The sequence below is a fragment of the Piliocolobus tephrosceles genome, chromosome 9 (genome assembly GCF_002776525.5).
Source record: "Piliocolobus tephrosceles isolate RC106 chromosome 9, ASM277652v3, whole genome shotgun sequence".
Classification (NCBI taxonomy): domain Eukaryota; kingdom Metazoa; phylum Chordata; class Mammalia; order Primates; family Cercopithecidae; genus Piliocolobus; species Piliocolobus tephrosceles.
In genome coordinates, this window is record NC_045442.1 from 81,830,372 (window position 1) to 81,851,699 (window position 21,328).

A 21,328-nucleotide genomic window follows, 5' to 3' on the forward strand; every position below is an offset into this window, starting at 1 on the left:
TCCAGGCTACAGAGCCCAGCATAAGCCATGCAGAGATGGGTGATTTCTGCATTTCCAACTGAGGTACTGGGTTCATCCTACTGGGGTGTGTTGGACAGTGGGTGCAGGACAGTGGGTGCAGTCCACCAAGCAAGAGCCGAAGAAGGATGAGGCATCACCTCACCTGGCAAGCGCAAAGGGTAAGGGAATTAATTCCCTTTCCTAGCCAAGGGAAACCGTGACACACAGCACCTGGAAAATCGGGTCACTCCCACGCTAATACTGAGCTTTTCCAAGGGTCTTAGCAAATGGCATACCAGGAAATTATATCCCACACCTGGCTCGGAGGGTCCCATGACCATGGAGCCTCCCTCATAGCTAGCACAGCAGTCTGAGATCTAACTGAAAGGCAGCAGTGAGGCTGGGGGAGGGGGAGGCACTCGCCATTGCTAAGGCTTGAGTAGGAAAACAAAGCTGCCCGGAAGCTCCAACTGGGTGGAACCCACCACAGCTCAAGGAGGCCTGCCTGCCTCTGTAGACTCTACCTCTGGAGACAGGGCATAGCCAAACAAAAGGCAGCAGAAATCTCCGCAGATTTAAATATCCCTGTCTGACAGTTTTGAAGAGAGTAGCGGTTCTCCCAGCATGGAGTTTGAGATCTGAGAACGGAGAGACTGCCTCCTCAAGTGGGTCCCTGACCCCCGAATAGCCTAACTGGGAGACAACCCCCCAGTAGGGGTGGACTGACACTTCACACGGCTGGGTACCCCTCTGAGACTAAGCTTCCAGAGGAACGATCAAGCAGCATTTGCTGTTCAGCAATATTCACTCTTCTGCAGCCTCTGCTGCTGATACCCAGGCAAACAGGGTCTGGAGTGGACCTCCAGCAAACTCCAACAGACCTGCAGCTGAGGGTCCTGACTGTTAGAAGGAAAACTAACAAACAGAAAGGACAGCCACACCAAAACCCCATCTGTACCTCACCATCATCAAAGAACAAAGGTAGATAAAACCACAAAGATGGGAAAAAAACAGAGCAGAAAAGCTGAAAATTCTAAAAATCAGAGTGTCTCTCCCACTCCAAAGGAATGCAGCTCCTCGCCAGCAATGGAACAAAGCTGTATGGAAAATGATTTTGACGAGTTGACAGAAGAAGTCTTCAGATGATCAAACTTCTCTGAGCTAAAGGAGGAAGTTCGAACCCATAACAAAGGAGATAAAAACCTTGAAAAAAGATTAGACAAATGGCTAACTAGAATAACCAACATACAGAAGTCCTTAAATGACCTGATGGAGCTGAAAATAAGGGCATGACAAATGCACAAATGCACAAGCTTCAGTAACCGATTTGATCAACCGGAAGAAAGGGTATCAGTGATTGAAGATCAAATGAATGAAATGAAGCGAGAAGAGTTTAGAGAAAAAGAGTAAAAAGAAAAGAATAAAGCCTCCAAGAAATATGGGACTATGTGAAAAGACCAAATCTGCATCTGATTGGTGTACCTGAAAGTGACAGGGAGAATGGAACCAAGTTGGAAAACACTGCAGGATATTATCCAGGAGAACTTCCCCAACCTAACATTCAAATTCAGGAAATACAGAGAATGCCACAAAGATACTCCTTGAGAAGAGCAACTCCAAGACACATAATTGTCAGATTCACCAAAGTTGAAATGAAGGAAAAAATGTTAAGGGCAGCCAGAGAGAAAGGTCGGGTTACCCACAAAGGGAAGCCCATCAGACTAACAGCAGATCTCCTGGCAGAAACTCTACAAGCCAGAACAGAGTAGGGGACAATATTCAACATTCTTAAAGCAAAGAATTTTCAACCCAGAATTTCATATCCAGTCAAACTAAGTTTCATAAGTGAAGGAGAAATAAAATTCTTTACAGACAAGCAAATGCTGAGAGATTTTGTCACCCCCAGGCCTGCCCCACAAGAGATCCTGAAGGAAGCACTAAACATGGAAAGGAACAACTGGTACCAGTCACTGCAAAAACATGCCAAAATGTAAAGACTATCGATGCTAGGAAGAAACTGCGTCAACTAACGAGCAAAATAACCAGCTAACATCATAATGGCAGGATCAAGTTCACACATAACAATATTTACCTTAAATGTAAATGGGCTAAATGCTCCAATTAAAAAACACAGACTGGCAGATTGGATAAAGAGTCAATACTCATCAGTTTGCTGTATTCAGGAGACCCATCTCACGTGCATGGAAACACATAGGCTCAAAATAAAGGGATGGAGGAAGATTTACCAAGCAAATGCAAAACAAAAACAGGCAGGGGTTACAATCCTAGTCTCTGATAAAACAGACTTTAAACCAACAAAGATCAGAAAAGACAAAGAAGGTCATTACATAATGGTAAAGGGATCAATTCAACAAGAAGAGCTAACTATCCTAAATATATATGCACCCAATACAGAAGCACACAGATTCATAAACCAAGTCCTTAGATACTTACAAAGAGACTTAGACACCCAGACAATAATAATGGGAGACTTTAACACCCCACTGTCAACATTACACAGATCAATGAGACAGAAAGTTAAAAGGATATCCAGGAATTGAACTCAGCTCTGCACCAAGCAGACCTAATAGACATCTACAGAACTCTCCACTCCAAATCAACAGAATATACATTCATCTCAGCACCACATCGCACTTATTACAAAACAGACCACATAGTTGGAGTAGCACTCCTCAGCTAATGTAAAAGAAAAGAGATTATAACAAACTTTCTCAGACCACAGTGCAATCAAACTAGAATTCAGGATTAAGAAACTAACTCAAAACCACTAAACTACATGGAAACTGAACATCCTGCTCCTGAATGACTACTGGGTACATAACGAAATGGAGGCAGAAATAAAGATGTTCTTTGAAACCAATGAGAACAAAAATAAAACATACCAGAATCTCTGGGACACATTTAAAGCAGTGTGTAGAAGGAAATTTACAGCACTAAATGCCCACAAGAGAAAGCAGGAGAGATCTAAAATTGACACCCTAACATCACAATTACAAGAACTAGAGAAGCAAGAGTAAACACATTCAAAAGCTAGCAGAAGACAAGAAATAACTAAGATCAGAGCAGAACTGAAGGAGATAGAGACACAAAAAACCATTCAAAAAATCAATGAATCTAGGGGCTGGTTTTTTGAAAAGACCAACAAAACTGATAGACCGCTAGCAAGACTAATAAAAAGAGAGAGAAGAATCAAATAGACACAATAAAAAATGATAAACGGGATATCACCACCGACCCCACAGAAATACAAACTACCATCAGAGAATACTATAAACACCTCTATGCGAATAAACTAGAAAACCTAAAAGAAATGGATAAATTCCTGGACACATACACTCTCACAAATCCAAACCAGGAAGAAGTTGAATCCCTGAACAGACCAACAACAGGCTCTGAAAATGAGGCAATAATGAATAGCCTACCATCCAACAAAAGTCCAGAACCAGATGGATTTACAGCCAAATTCTACCAGAGGTACAAGGAGGAGCTGGTACCATTCCTTCTGAAACTATTCCAATCAATAGAAAAAGAGGGAATCCTCCCTAACTCATTTTATGAGGCCAACATCATCTTGATACCAAAGCCTGGAAGAGACTCAACAAAAAAAGACAATTTTAGACCAATATCCCTGATGAACATTGATGCAAAAATCCTCAGTAAAATACTGAAAAACCAAATCCAGCAGCAGATCAAAAAGCTTATCCACCACAATCAAGTGGGCTTCATCCCTGGGACGCAAGGCTGGTTCAACATATGCAAATGAATAACCATAATCCAGCATATAAACAGAACCAAAGACAAAAACCACATGATTATCTCAATAGATGTAGAAAAGGCCTTTGACAAAATTCAAGAGTCCTTCATGCTAAAACTCTCAATAAATTTGGTATTGATGGAACATATCTCAAAATAATAAGAGCTACTTATGACAAACCCACAGCCAATATCATACTGAATGGCCAAAAACTGGAAGCATTCCCTTTGAAAACTGGCATAAGACAGGGATGCCCTCTCTCACCACTCCTACTCAACATAGTGTTGGGAGTGCTGGCCAGGGTAACCAGGCAGGAGAAAGAAATAAAGGGTGTTCAATTAGGAAAATTGTCCCTGTTTGCAGATGACATGATTGTATACTTAGAAAACTCCATCATCTCAGCCCAAAATCTCTTTAAGCTGATAAACAACTTCAGCAAAGTCTCAGGATACAAAATCAATGGGCAAAAATCACAAGCATTCTTATATACCAATAACAGACAACCAGAGAGCCAAATCATGAGTGAACTCCCATTCACAATTGCTTCAAAGAGAAGAAAATACCTAGGAATCCAACTTACAATGGATCTGAAGGACCACTTCAAGGAGAATTACAAACCACTGCTCAGTGAAATAAAAGAAGACACAAACGAATGGAAGAACATACCATGCTCATGGATAGGAAGAATCAATATTGTGAAAATGGCCATACTACCCAAGGTAATTTATAGATTCAATGCCATTCCCATCAAGCTACCAATGACTTTCTTCACAGAATTGGAAAAAACTACTTTAAAATTCATATGGAACCAAAAAAGAGCCCGCATTGCCAAGACAATCCTAAGTCAAAAGAACAAAGCTGGAGGTATCACGCTACCTGACTTCAAACTATACTACAAGGCTACAGTAACCAAAACAGCATGGTACTGGTACCAAAACACAGATATAGACCAATGGAACAGAACAGAGCCCTCAGAAATAATACCACATATCTACAAACATTTGATCTTTGACAAACATGACAAAAACAAGAAAAGGGGAAAGGATTCCCTATTTAATAAATGGTGCTGGGAAAACTGGCTAGTCATATGTTGAAAGCTGAAACTGGAACCCTTCCTTACACCTTATACCAAAATTAATTCAAGATGGATTAGAGACTTAAATGTTAGACTGAAAAACCATAAAGACCTTAGAAGAAAACCTAGGCAATACCATTCAGGACATAGGCATGGGCAAGGACTTCATGTCTAAAACACTAAAAGCAATGGCAACAAAAGCCAAAATTGACAAATGGGATCTAATTAAACTAAAGAGGCTTGGCACAGCAAAAGAAACTACCATCAGAGTGAACAGGCAACCTACAGAATGGGAGAAAATTTTTGCAATCTACTCATCTGACAAAGGGCTAATATCCAGAACCTACAAAGAACTCAAACAAATTTACAAGAAAAAAACAAACGACCCCATCAAAAACTGGATGAAGGATATCAACAGACACTTCTCAAAAGAAGACATTTATGCAGCCAACAGACACATGAAAAAATGCTCATCATCACTCACTATCAGAGAAATGCAAATCAAAACCACAATGAGATACCATCTCACATCACTTAGAATGGCGATCATTAAAAAGTCAGGAAACAACAGGTGCTAGAGAGGATGTGAAGAAATAGGAACACTTTTACACTATTGGTGGGACTGTAAACTAGTTCAACCATTGTGGAAAACAGTGTGGCAATTCCTCAAGGATCTAGAACTAGAAATACCATTTGACCCAGTCATCCCATTACTGGGTATATACTCAAAGGATTATAAATCATGCTGCTATAAAGACACATGCACATGTATGTTTACTGCGGCCCTATTCACAATAGCAAAGACTTGGAACCAACCCAAATGTCCATCAATGACAGACCAGATAAAGAAAATGTGGCACCTATACACCATGGAATACTATGCAGCCATAAAAAAGGACGAGTTCATGTCCTTTGTAGGGACGTGGATGAAGGTGGAAACCATCATGCTCAGCAAACTATTGCAAGAACAGAAAACCAAACACCACATGTTCTCACTCATAGGTGGGAATTGAACAATGAGAACACTTGGACACAGGATGGGGAACATCACACACCGGGGCCTGTCATGGGGCAGGGGGGTGGGGAAAGGGATAGCATTAGGAGCTATACCTAATGTAAATGACAGGTTAATGGATGCAGCACACCAACATGGCACATGTGTACATATGTAATAAACCTGCATGTTGTGCACATGTATCTTAGAACTTAAAGTATAATAAAAAAATTAATTAATTAATTAATTAAGTTAAACATAGGATTACCATATGATCCAGCAATTTTACTTCTGGGTATATACACCAAAGAATTAAAAGCAGGCATTGAACAGGTATTTGTATACCCAAGTTTATAACTGTAGTATTGCAATAGCTAAAATGTGAAAGCAATCCAAGATTCCACTGATAGATGAATGGATAAATAAAATATGATATATACATTCAATGGGATATTATTCAGCCTTAAGAAGGAATGACATTCTTACACAAGCTACAACTTGGATGATCTTGAAAACAAAATAGTGAAATAAGCCAATCATAAAAAATAAATGCCATATAATATTACTAATATGAGGTACCTAGAGTAGTCAAATTTATAGAGACAGAAAATAGAATGGTGGTTTCCAGGGTCCAGAGAAAATGGGAAATTAGTTCTTTCATGGGTACAGATTATCAGTTATGCAAGATGAAGTGTTCTGGAGATAGATAGTAATGTTGATTGTGACAATGTGAATATACTTAGTGCCACTAAACTTACATTTAGAAATTCTTAAAACAATAGGTTTTATGTCATGTATATTTTACCAATAAAAATTTAAATCAGAATAAACAAATAACTTAGTAATATCTTCTAATACCTAAAGACGTTCTTAAAACTTGTGAAGTTTATTCAACAAGTAAAAAAATAACAAATTTGAAACTAAATATCGAAGACTATCTACTGAATCAATTAAAAGTATTAAAATTACCTCCTGAAAAAGAGCACATCAAACAGTTTTATAAAAGAATTAAGATCAGGGTGTAGGTGGAACAAAACTATATAAGAGCATAACTTTTGTATATTATTAAGCTAAATTTGTTATTAATCCAACACAAATTGTTATAAATTAAGATGTTAATTGTAGTGTCCTGGGCAACTACTAAAAATAAAATAATAATATATATGATGTGTGTATATATACGTATGTATATCAAGGGAGTTAAAATAGTAAAGAAAAAACATCCATTTTTGAATAGACCCATAGCAGGCTCTGAAATTGAGGCAATAATTAATAGCCTACCAACCAAATAAAGTCCAGGATCAGATGGATTCACAGCTGAATTCTACCGGAGGTACAAGGAGGAGCTGGTACCATTCCTTCTGAAACTATTCCAATCAATGGAAAAAGAGGGAATCCTCCCTAACTCATTTTATGAGGCCAGCATCATCCTGATACCAAAGCCTGGCAGAGACACAACAAAAAAAGAGAATTTTGGACCAATATCCCTGATGAACACTGATGCAAAAATCCTCAGTAAAATACTGGCAAACCAAATCCAGCAGCATATCAAAAAGTTTATCCACCATGATCAAGTGGGTTTCATCCCTGGGATGCAAGGCTGGTTCAACATATGCAAATCAATGAACATAATCCAGTATATAAACAGAACCAAAGACAAAAACCATATGATTATCTCAATAGATGCAGAAAAGGCCTTTGACAAAATTCAACAGCCCTTCATGCTAAAAACTCTCAATAAATTCGGTATTGATGGAATGTATTTCAAAATAATAAGAGCTATTTACGACAAACCCACAGCCAATATCATACTGAATGGGCAAAAACTGGAAGCATTCCCTTTGAAAACTGGCACAAGACAGGGATGCCCTCTCTCACCATTCCTATTCAACATAGTGTTGGAAGTTCTGGCTAGGGCAATCAGGCAAGAAAAAGAAATAAAGGGTACTCAGTTAGGAAAAGAAGTCAAATTGTCCCTGTTTGCAGATGACATGATTGTATATTTAGAAAACCCCATCATCTCAACCCAAAATCTCCTTAAGCTGATAAGAAACTTCAGCAAAATCTCAGGATACAAAATTAATGTGCAAAAATCACAAGCATTCTTACACACCAGTAATAGACAAACAGAGAGCCAAATCATGAATGAACTCCCATTCACAATTGCTTCAAAGAGAATAAAATACCTAGGAATCCACCTTAAAAGGGATGTAAAGGACCTCTTCAAGGAGAACTACAAACTACTGCTCAGTGAAATAAAAGAGGACACAAACAAATGGAAGAACATACCATGCTCATGGATAGGAAGAATCAATATTGTGAAAATGGCCATACTGCCCAAGGTAATTTATAGATTCAATGCCATTCCCATCAAGCTACCAATGACTTTCTTCACAGAATTGGAAAAAACTGCTTTAAAGTTCATATGGAACCAAAAAAGAGCCCGCATTGCCAAGACAATCCTAAGTCAAAAGAACAAAGCTGGAGGCATCACGCTATCTGACTTCAAACTACTACAAGGCTACAGTAACCAAAACAGCATGGTACTGGTACCAAACTACAGATATAGACCAATGGAACAGAACAGAGCCCTCAGAAATAATACCACACATCTACAGCCATCTGATCTTTGACAAACCTGACAAAAACAAGAAATGGGGAAAGGATTCCCTATTTAATAAATGGTGCTGGGAAAATTGGCTAGTCATAAGTAGAAAGCTGAAACTGGATCCTTTCCTTACTCCTTTTATGAAAATTAATTCAAGATGGATTAGAGACTTAAATGTTAGACCTAAAACCATAAAAACCCTAGAAGAAAACCTAGGTAATACCATTCAGGACATAGGCATGGGCAAGGACTTCATGTCTAAAACACCAAAAGCAATGGCAACAAAAGCCAAAATTGACAAATGGGATCTAATTAATCTAAAGAGCTTCTGCACAGCAAAAGGAACTACCATCAGAGTGAACAGACAACCTACAGAATGGGAGAAAATTTTTGCAATCTACTCATCAGACAAGGGGCTAATATCCAGAACCTACAAAGAACTCAAACAAATTTACGAGAAAAAAACAAACGACCCTATCAAAAAGTGGGCAAAGGATATGAACAAACATTTCTCAAAAGAAGACATGCATACAGCCAACAGATACGTGAAAAAATGCTCACCATCACTGGCCATCAGAGAAATGCAAATCAAAACCACAATGAGATACCATCTCTCACCAGTTAGAATGGCAATCATTAAAAAGTCAGGAAACAACAGGTGCTAGAGAGGATGTGGAGAAATAGGAACACTTTTACACTGTCAGTGGGATTGTAAACTGGTTCAACCATTGTGGAAAACAGAATGGCAATTCCTCAAGGATCTAGAACTAGAAATACCATATGACCCAGCCATCCCATTACTGGGTATACACCCAAAGGATTATAAATCATGCTGCTATAAAGACACATGCACACGTATGTTTATTGTGGCACTATTCACAATAGCAAAGGCTTGGAATCAACCCAAATGTCCATCAGTGACAGACTGGATTAAGAAAATGTGGCACATATACACCATGAAATACTATGCAGCCATGAAAAAGGATGAGTTCGTGACCTTTGTAGGGACATGGATGCAGCTGGAAACCATCATGCTTAGGAAACTATTGCAAGAAGAGAAAACCAAACACTGCATGTTCTCACTCACAGGTGGGAATTTATCAATGAGATCACTTGTACTCTGGAAGGGGAACATCACACACCGGGGCCTATTATGGGGAGGGGGGAGAGGGGAGGGATGCCACTGGGAGTTATACCTGATGTAAATGACAAGTTGATGGGTGCTGATGAGTTGATGGGTGCAGCACACCAACAGAGCACAAGTATACATATGTAACAAACCTGCACATTGTGCACATGTACCCTAGAACTTAAAGTATAATTAAAAAAAAAAAAAGAAAAAATATCCATTTAACACAAAAGAGGGCAGCAACAGAAAACATGAGGAACACAAATGATGTAAGTCATATAGAAATCAAATAGCAAAATGGTATACTAAGTCCTTTCTTAGAAATTATATTAAATATAAGCAGAATAAACATTTATTTAAAAGTAGAGATCAGCATAATGATTTTAAACATGATCCAACTATATGCTGTGTATAGGTGCCTCACTGTAGATTCAGACAAGTACATTGAAAGAAAAAAGATGGAAAAAGATATTCCATGCAAGTGGTAATAGAATAGGTTGACTAAACTTATATCCAACAAAAGAGACACACATGTGTACATACACATAAATGCATTCAATATTAAACACATAAATATGTTAAGTAAATTTTGACCAAACTGAAGGGAGAAATAGTGATACAAGAATTCTCAGGGACTTCAATGTCCCACTTTCAACAATGGAAAGATCATCTAGTCAGAAAGTCAGTAAGTAAAAACAGACTTGAACAACAATGTAGACCAGATGGTCCTAACAAACACATACATAACACTCCATCTAATAGCCACAGAATACACATTCCTTTCAAACTTTCATGGAACATTCTCCAGGATATATTACATGTTAGACCACAAAACAAGTTTAACAAATTTGAGAAGACTGAAATCATATCAAGTATCTTCACCAGGCACAATGCTATGAAACTAGAAATCAATAACCAGAGAAAAATAAGAAAATTTATCAAATATGGAAATTAAACACATCCCTGAAACAACCAGTAGATTATAGAAAAAATAGAAAGGGATACTAAAAAAATTCTTGCGACAAATAAAAATGGAAACACAAGCATACCAAAAATAATAGGATGCAGCATGAGTCCTTTTAAGAAGGAAGTTAATGTTGATTAAAACTACATTAAAAAAGAAACATTTTAAATATTCTAACTTTATATCTCAATGAACTACAAAAAGAAGAACAAACGAAGCCCAAAGTTAGCAGAAAGAAGAAAATAATAAAGATCAGGGCAGAAACAAATAAAATAGAGACTAGACAGACACTACCAAAGGTCAATGAAACTAAGATTGGCTTTTTTGGAAAGATAAACAAAATTGAAAAACCTTTAGCTAGACTAAGAAAAAAGTGGTAAGTCTCAAATAAATAAAATTATAAATGAAAGAGAAGCAATCAATACCACAGAAATAGAAAGGGTCATAAGAGAACACTATAAACAATTTTGCAACAGCAAACTGAATAATTTAGAAGAAATGAATAAATTTCTAGAAACATAACCTACTGAGACTGATTGCTGAAGAAACAGAAAATCTGAACATACTAATATTGGTAATAAGATTGAAACAGTAATCAGACACCTCCCAAGAAAGAAAAATGCCAATCCTTCTCAAACACTTTCCAAAAAATTGAAGGGAACACTTTCAAACTCATTTTACAAGACCACCACTACCTTTATATCAAAGCCTGACAAGGAATCTTTGAGAAAAGAAAACTACAGGCTAATATCCCAGATAGCACAGATGTGCAAATCTTCAACAACATGCTTACAAACCCAATTCAATAGCACATTAAAAAAAAAAAAAAAAATCCCATGATCAAGTGGAACTTACCCCCAGAATGCAAGGATGGTTTAACATACAAAAATCAAGATATGGGAGGCACTACATTAACAAAATGAAGGATACAAATTATATATTTATCTCAAAAGATGTAGAAAAATCATTGGAGAAAATTTAACATCTTTCATGATAAAAACTTTCAGCAAATTAGGACTAAATGTCATTACTTCAACATCATAAAGGCCATATATGAAGCCTATGACTAACATCATACTCAACAGTAAAAATCTAAAAGCTTTTCCTCCAAGATTGGGAACAAAACAAATTGCCCACTCTCACCATATCTATTCAACATAGAACTGGAAGGCACGGTCAGAACAGTTAGGCAATACAAATAAATAAAAGATAAAGAAAATGTTATACATATATACCATGGAATATTATGCAGCCATAAAAAAGAACAAGATAATATTCTTTGCAGCAACATGGATAGAGCTAAAGGCCATTATTTGAAGCAAACTAACAGAGGAACAGGAAACTAAATACCACATGTTTTTACTGATAAATGGAAGCTAAACAAGAACATATGGATAGACACTATATAGGAACAACAGACACTGGGACATATTTGAGGGTGGAGGTTAGGAGGAAGGAGAGTATCAGAAAAAAATGACTCTCAAGTACTATGTTTATCTGGGTGATGAAATTATCTGTACATCAAACTCCCATGACATACAGTTTATCTATAAACAAACCTGTACATGTACCCCTGAATGTAAAAGTTTAAAAAAAAAAAGAAATAAAAGACGTTCAAATCAGAGAGAAAGAAGTAAAACTGCATATATTTGCAGATGACATGACTTATATAGAAAACCCTTGACTTCACCAAACAAATGCAGGAACTAATAAATAGTGCAGTAAATTTGCAGGATACAAAATAAACATACAAAAATCAGGAATATTTCTATAAACTAACAACAAAGTATTTACAAACAAATCAAGAAAACAATTCTATTTAAAATAGCATAAAAATAAAATTATTGTGTATAAATTATACCAAGGAGGTGAAAAATCTGTATGCTATGCTGTAAATTATAAAACATTGGTGGCCGGGCGCGGTGGCTCAAGCCTGTAATCCCAGCACCTTGGGAGGCCGAGACGGGCGGATCACGAGGTCAGGAGATCAAGACCATCCTGGCTAACCGGTGAAACCCCGTCTCTACTAAAAAATACAAAAACTAGCCGGGCGAGGTGGCAGGCGCCTGTAGTCCCAGCTACTCGGGAGGCTGGTGCAGGAGAATGGCGTAAACCTGGGAGGCGGAGCTTGCAGTCAGCTGAGATCCGGCCACTGCATTCCAGCCTGGGCGACAGAGCGAGATTCCATCTCAAAAAAAAAAAAAAAAAAAAAAAAATTGGTGAAAAAACTGAAGAAGACACAAATAAATGGAAAGGTATCCTACATATCATGGATTGGAAAAAATAATACCATTAATATGCTAATACCACCCAAAGTGATCTATAGATTTGGTATAACCCCTACCAAAATACCAGTGATATTCTTCACAGAAATAGAAAAAAAAAAAATCGTAAAATTCCTGTGACTACAAAAGGTCTCTGAATAGCAATGCAATCTTAAACAAGAGAAGCAAATCTGGAGACATCACACTACTTGATTTCAAAATATAGTATACAGTCATAGTAATTAAAACAATATGGTATTGGCATAAAATGAGATATAGAGACCAATGAAAGAGAATAGAGCCCAGAAATAAATTGCCACATTTACAGTCAATCGATCTTTGACAAAGTTGCAAAGAACATACAATGGGGAAGACAGTCTTTTTAATAAATGATGTTGGAGAAACTGAATATTCACACACAAAAGAATGAAAATAGACCCTTATTTCACACCATACACAAAAATCAACTCAAAATAAATTAAAAACTTAAATGTAAGAGCTGAAGCTGTAAAACTTCCAGAAGAATAAAGCTTTTTGACATTAGTCTGGGGCATGATTTTTTGGATGTGACCCAAAAGCACAGGCAACAAAAGCAAAAATAGATAAATTCAGATAAAAAACTGAATCAAATTTAAAAATCTTATACATAGCAAAGTAAACAATCTACAAAGTGAAGAGACAACTTGCAAAATGACAGAAAATCAAATAATGTGCTAATATCCAAAATATATAAGGAAATCAAAAACTCACTAACCACAAAACAAATAATTTGATTTAAAAATGGGCAAGGACCTGAATAGACATTCCTCAAAAGAAGACATATAAATGACTAAAAGATATATGAAAAAATATTCAACATAATTATCATCAGGAAAATAAAAATGAAAACTATAATGAGGTATCACCTTACACCTGTTAGAATGGCTATGGTTAAAAAAAAAAAAGACAAAAAATAACAAGTGATGATAAGAATATGGAAAACAGTATGGCAATTTCTCAAAAACTTAAATATAGAAGTACCATATGATTCAGTGATCCCACTTCTTAATACAGAGCCAAAGAAGATGAAATCAGTATCTTGAAGAGATATTTGTCTGCACTACCATGTTCATTGCAGCATTATTAGAAATTGACAAGATATAGAACTAACTTTTTTTTTTTTTTTGAGATGGAGTCTCACTCTATTGCCCAGGCTGCAGTGCAGTGGCATGATCTTGGCTCACTGCAACCTCCACCTCTCAGATTCAAGTAATTCTCCTGCCTCAGCCTCCTAAGTAGCTGGGATTACAGGCGCCCGCCACCATACCTGGCTAATTTTTGTATTTTTAGTAGAGACTGGGTTTCACCATGTTTGCCAGGCTGGTCTTGAACTCTTGACCTCAGGCGATTCGCCCGTCTTGGCCTCCCAAATTGCTTGATTACAGGTGTGAGACGCTGCACCCAGCCAGAATCAACCTTACATTTTATCCACAAATAATTGGACAAAGAAAATGTGATATATTATATATATGCACATATATAATGTATACACGTGTGATTATATATACACATATATAATGTATACAAATGTAATTATTTGTATATATTGAATATACATATAATATATAAATGTGATACATTATATATAATTAATATATATAATACATAAATAAAATATATTTCCATTGTGACAACATGGGTGAACCTAGAGGATATTATGTTATGTTAACTCAAATATTATATTATGTTAACTCAAATAAGCTAGGCACAGAAAGACACATACTGAATGATCTCACTTATATTTGGAATCTGAAGAGTCAAACTCATAGGAATGGAAAGTTTATTGGTTGCCAGAAAATGGTGGCTGCCAGGGACTGGAGTGTGGGGGAATTATGAGCTTTTTGTCAAATAGTACAGAATTTGTTAGGTATGATGAATAAGATCTGGAGATATAATGTACAGCATGGTGGCTATAATTCATAAAATTGTGTTATACATTTGAGATTGGCTAAAACAGCAGATCTTAAATATTCTCATCACACACAAAAAACTGATAACTATGTGAGGTAACAGATATGTTACTTAGCTTCATTGTGGTAATCATTTCGTAGTGCACATGCAAATGTTATATTCAATAGAAGAAAAACAGCCTTTTCAACAAATAGTGCTGGAGCAATTAAGTATCTGTGTTAGTTTGTTTTCATGCTGCTGATAAAGACATACCCAAAACTGAGACCAAAAAAAAAAAAAAAGATTTAATTGGACTTAGAGTTCCAAAAGGCTGGGGAGGCCTCAGAATCACGATGGGAGACAAAAGATTCTTCTTACATGGTGTAGGCAAGAGAAAATGAGGGAGAAGCAAAAGCAGAAAGTCCTGATAAACCCATCAGATCTTGTGAGACTATCTGCTATCACAAGAATGGCATGGGAAAGACTGGTCCCCATGATTCAATTACCTCTCCCTAGGTCCCTCCCACAACACGTGGGAATTCTGGAAGATACAATTCAAGCTGAGATTTAGATGGTGACAGAGCCAAAACATATTATTCCACTCCTGGCCCCTCCAAATCTCATGGCCTCACATTTCAAAAGCAATCATGCCTTCCCAACAGTCCCCGAAAGTCTTAACTCATTTCAGCATTAACCCAAAAGTCCACGGTCCAAAGTCTCATCTGAGACAAGGCAAGTCTGTTCCGCTAGTGAGCCTGTAAAATCAAAAGCAAGTTAGTTACTTCCTGGATACAATGGAGATACAGGTATTAGGTAAATAAAGCCATTCTAAATGGGAGAAATTGGCCACAACAAAGGGGTTACAGGGCCCATGCAAGTCCGAAATCCAGCGGGCAGTCAGATTTTAAAGTTCCAAAATGATCTCCTTTGACTCCAGGACTCACATCCAGGACACACTGAGGGAAGAGGTGGGTTCCCATGGTCTTGGGGGACTCTGTCCCTGTGGCTTTGCAGGGTACAGCCTCACTCATGGCTGCTTTCATGGGCTAGCATTGAGTCTCTGTGGCTTTTCCAGGCACACGGTGCAAGCTGTTAGTGGATCTATCATTCTGTGGTCAGAAGGATGGTGGCCCTCTTCTCACAGCTCCACTAGGCAGTGCCCCAGTAGGGACTCTGTGTAGGGACTCCACACCCCACATTTCCCTTCTGCACTGCCCTAGCAGAGATTCTCCATGAGGGCCTCACCCCTGAAGCAAACTTTTGCCTGGGCATCCAGGCGTTTCTATGCATCTTCTGAAATCTAGGCAAAGGTTCTCAAACCTCAATTCTTGACTCCTTGACTTCCTCACAGGGACCCCACACCCCAGTAGGGACTCTAATCCCACATTTCCCTTCCACACTGCCCTAGCAGAGGTTCTCCATGAGGGCCTTGCCCCTGCAGCAAACTTTTGCCTGGGCATCCAGGCATTTCTATACATCTTCTGAAATCTAGGCAGAGGTTCCCAAACCTCAATTCTTTGCTTCTGTACCCCTGCAGGCTCAACACCATGTGAAAGCTGCCAAGGCTTGGGGCTTCTACCCTCTGAAGCCCCAGCCCAAGCTCTATGTTGGCCCCTTTCAGCCATGGCTGGAGCATCTGGGACACGGCACCAAGTCCCTAGGCGGCACACAGCACAGGGACCCTGGGCCCAGCCCATGACACCTTATTTTGCTACTGGGCCTCTGGGCCTGTGATGGGAGGGGCTGACATGGCCTGGAGACGTTTTCCCCAAGGTCTTGGGGATTAACATTAGGTTCCTTGCTACTTGTGCATATTTCTGCAGCTGGCTTGAATTTCTCCTCTAAAAATGGGTGTTTCTTTTCTACTGCTTTGTCAGGCTGCAAATTTTCTGAACTTTTATGCTGTTTCCCTTTTAAAACGGAATTCTTTTAACAGCACCCAAGTCACCTTTTGAATGCTTTGCTGCTTAGAAATTTCTTCCACCAGATACCCTAAATCATCTCTCTCAAGTTCAAAGTTTCACAAATCTCTAGGGCAGGGGAGAAATGCCACTACTCTCTTTGCTAAAACATAACAAGAGTCACCTTTGCTCCAGTTCTCAATAAGTTCCTCATCTCCATCTGAGACCACCTCAGCCTGGACCTTATTGTTCATATCACTATCAGCATTTTTGTCAAAGCCATTCAACAAGTCTCTAGGAGGTTCCAAACTTTCCCACATTTTCCTGTCTTCTTTTGAGCCCTCCAAATTGTTCCAACCTCTGCCTGTTACCCAATTCCAAAGTCACTTCTACATTTGTGGGTACCTTTTCAGCAATGCCCCACTTCCAGTACCAATTTACTGTATTAGTTTGTTTTCACACTGCTGATAAAGACATACCCAAAACTGGGAACAAAAAAAAAAAAATTTTAATTGGACTTACAGTTTCACATGGATAGGGAAGCCTCAGAATCATGGTGGGAGGTGAAAGGCTCTTCTTACATGGTGGTGGCAAGAGAAAATGAGGAAGAAGCAAAAGCAGAAACCCCTGATAAACCCACATTAGATCCTGTGAGACTTATTCATTGTCATGAGAATAGCACGGGAAAGATCGGCCCCTATGATTCAATTACCTCTCCCTGGGTCCCTCCCACAACATGTGGGAATTTTGGGAAATACAATTCAGGTTGAGATTTGGGTGGGGGCACAGCCAAATCATATCAGTATCCATAGACTGAAAAAAAAGACCTCAGCCTGTACCTCAAATTTCATATAGAAATTCACTCAAAATTGATTGTGGAATGAAATGTAAAATGTAAAAATATAAAAATGTTAGGAATTTTAAAACAAGAGAAAATCCTAAGGCTCTCTGGATAGACAAAGACAACATCAAAAAGAATGATCCATGAAAGAATAAATTTCTAAATTTGACCTCATCCAAATTAAAACCTTTTCTCAGTGAAAGACCCTGTTAACGTCAAAACATCATGTTGTATGCTGTAAATTTTTATTTGTCAGTAATACCTCAATAAAGAAAAAATAAGTAAACTTAGCAAAAGATCAACATAATAATAAATGGCTACTTGCTTTATCAATTTTTTGAGGAAAATATTTAGCCGACTAACTATTGAGCTGGGTTCAAACTCAATCCACTATTAGATTCACTGATACTCTATTATTTATTAATTATTAAATAGGAAAATTTTAATTAATTGTGTTATATGGTTAATTTTTCAATTAGTCCATTTGCTCTGAATACAATTCTGAAATCCTTTAGCTGATAATTTTGAAAATAACAAAAAATACAAATGTGAAAAAATTTATATATATAGATGCAAGTCCAAGAATGGCTAAAATAATCCTAACAAAGAAGATTAAAATGGAAGGAATCACTCTACCCTATAATAAGGCTTATGCTATAGCTACTGTAATCACAATAGTATGGTGTTGGCAAAGGGACAACCATATATAACAATGGAACAGAATAGACAATTTAGATAACATACAAATATGCCCAACTGTTTTCTCACAAAATACAAAAACAATTCCATGGAGGAAGGATAGCCTTTTCAACAAATAGTATTAAAGCTATTGGACATCCATAGACCAAAACAGACAGACAAAACAAAACAAAACAAAACAAAACAAAACAAAACAAAAAATGCTCTCAACCTAAACCTCAAACTGTATAAAATTATCTCAAAATTGATTGTGGACTGAATTGTAAAATACAAACATTTTCAGTAAAAAATAAAAGTAGAAAATCTTCAGGGTCTCAGGCTAGGAAAAGACTTGACATCAAAAGTATGATTCGTGAAGCAAATAATTTTCTAAATTGAACCTCATCAAAATGAAAACGTTTTCATGGTGAAAAGACAAGAGTTTGAAAAGACAAGCTATAGAGTGGCAGCAAATATTTGCTGACCGCATATCTGACAAAGAACTAGTATCTAAAATATATAAAGAACTTTCAAAACTCAAAAGTAATAAGCAATCCATTTAGAAAAGTTAAAAACAGATATTTTATGGAAGTGGATATATACATAGCAAATAAGCACATAAAAAGGTGTGCAGCATCATTAGTCATTAAGGAAGTGCAAAATAAAACCACAATGAGGTATGACTCCACACCCATCAGAATGGTAAAATGAAAAATAATGGCAATACAAAATGTCAGGAAAGATGCAGAGAAACTGGATTATTCTGACATCACTGGCAGAAATATGAAATGGTACAGACACTCTGGAAAGCAATTTGATACTTTCTTACAATACCCAACATGAACTTGCCATATGATCCAGCAATTGCACTCTGGGGTGTTTATCACATGTAAATGAAAACTCATGTTCATGCAAAAACCTGCACGCAAATGTTCATGGAAGCTTTTTTCATAATTGCCAAGAATTTGAAACATCCCAGATGTCCTCCAATGGGGGAAAGGTTAGACAAACTGTGGTATATGTGATATTACTCTTATGTGGTATATGTGATATAATCAAAGCAGTGAACTACTAATATGCACAAAAACGTGGATGAATCTCTAAGGAATTATGTTGAGTGAAAAAGCCAAAGCCAAAAGGCATTATTCCATTTATATCACAAACTGAAATGACAAAATGTTAGAGATGGAGCACAATTAATGGTTGCCAGAGTTGGGGACAGAGTGGCAGGGGAAGACATGTGAAAAAAGTTGGGTGGTTGCCGGGCGCGGTGGCTCAAGCCTGTAATCCCAGCACTTTGGGAGGCTGAGACGGGTGGATCACGAGGTCAGGAGATCGAGACCATCCTGGCTAACATGGTGAAACCCCGTCTCTACTAAAAATACAAAAACTAGCCGGGCGAGGTGGCGGGCGCCTGTAGTCCCAGCTACTCCGGAGGCTGAGGCAGGAGAATGGCATAAACCCGGGAGGCAGAGCTTGCAGTGAGCTGAGATCCGGCCACTGCACTCCAGTCCGGGCGACAGAGCGAGACTCCACCTCAAAAAAAAAAAAAAAAAAAAAAAAAAAAAAGTTGGGTGGTTATAAGAGAACATAAAGGATCTTTGTGGTGATAGATCTGTTCAGTATCTTTAACGTGGTGCAGATATACCAGTATATAAGTGATAAAATAGTATAGATCTGAATGCAGACATACATATACACAGACACACAGAGAGATGAGTACAAGAGGGGAAATGTGAATAAAATCAGTCAACCACATCAATGTCAGTACCCTGGTTTTGATATAATATTAGACTTTTGCAAAATGTTACCATTGAGAAAACTGGGTAAAGGATCCTAGGAAACCTCTCTGCAATTTTTCTTACGACTACATGTGAATCTATAATTATCTCAATAAAAATGTCAATTTAATAAAGATATTAGACAATATCATACTGAATCTTGAATCCTAGTCAAGAAGTTTGAACTCTTTTCAATAGCTAGTTGAGACCCATAGAGGCTGGTTGAGTATAAATGACTTGATTAAGAGCTGTGGATCAAAAGAACCAGTATGATGGCAATGAGTGTGATGAATTAAAGGAGATGTTACTAAAAGCAGTGGCTCAAAAAACCATAGTCAGACATCAAGTTAGAGGTAATATTGAAACCAATATCGTACCCAATGAAGTGTACAACAGATCCATGCCTTATGGCCACTTTAGCAACCACACATCCAAACCAAATGCACTTTGTCCATGTTCTTTTTTTATAATTTGCACTATATTTGGGAATCTGATCATAAAATAAAGTCACTTCCAAGAGTTATTTTGCTATATTGAGCTCATTCTTTTATGCCATAATCTTAATATTTTGTAAAAATGAAGACATATTTTTAGTCTTTGGTTTCAATAATTTTATAATCATATAAATGTGCATGAAATATGGTTTCTAGTTATTGTGGTAATTGGCATTTTTGAAAAAATCATTTTAAGGTGTTTGAAGATTAAAAAACCATATTAGACTTCTGGTTTAAATTAATTTTAACTAAATATTTATAAAATTTTGATTAAATAAGTTTGTAATCAATGTTTAAATGTCTGAAGAAATGTAATTTGTTAATTGATTTCTTAGCTTTGTAGCCAGCATTAAATTTGCAGGAAATATTATTTAATGAATTTATACATTTATGTAATTTTGCCTGAGATAAAATACAACAGGAGTGAAGCCTTTCTCCATGCACTAAAGATTCCAGGAGACCATCAGATTGCAGATCAGGGCTCTCTCCATCATACCACACTGCCCTGGAAAGGTTTACACCCTCTTTAAAGCCTCTCTGAGCTGCTGGCTCCAGATCAAGGAAGAATAGGCTTACCTTATGGGGTTGTCCATCCTGGACACTGTGAGGAAGGCAGCAAGGTTGGCTGTGTAAGAGGAGCACACGATGAGCGTGAAGAGCCACCAGCTGCCCATCACGATGCGCATGGCCACAGAGTTCACGGAAGATTCACCACCTGCGGGAGGCAGACAAAGTGGATTGGCCAGTGGCTTCTGGTCTCCCTCTCATCCCCAGGGAGGTGCTCTGCCCTGCAGCCAGGCACACAGGCTATCACTGGTGATGGGCTGGGAACCAGGGAGGTGACTGCCAGCTGGCTCTGGGCATCTGTGCCAATTCTGGGATAGGATCCTAAAAC

General features: G+C 37.7%; 1 protein-coding gene across 1 annotated transcript in view; it reads right to left on the bottom strand.

Annotated features, from left to right (window-relative positions):
- GRID1 (glutamate ionotropic receptor delta type subunit 1) overlaps window positions 1-21,328 on the bottom strand; it is a 786,921-nt gene that overhangs the window by 114,049 nt on the left and 651,544 nt on the right. The window contains exon 12 of the mRNA XM_023226082.3: window positions 21,010-21,148. Within this exon, the coding sequence (XP_023081850.1) occupies window positions 21,010-21,148 (139 nt within the window). The remainder of the gene's footprint in view (window positions 1-21,009; window positions 21,149-21,328) is intronic.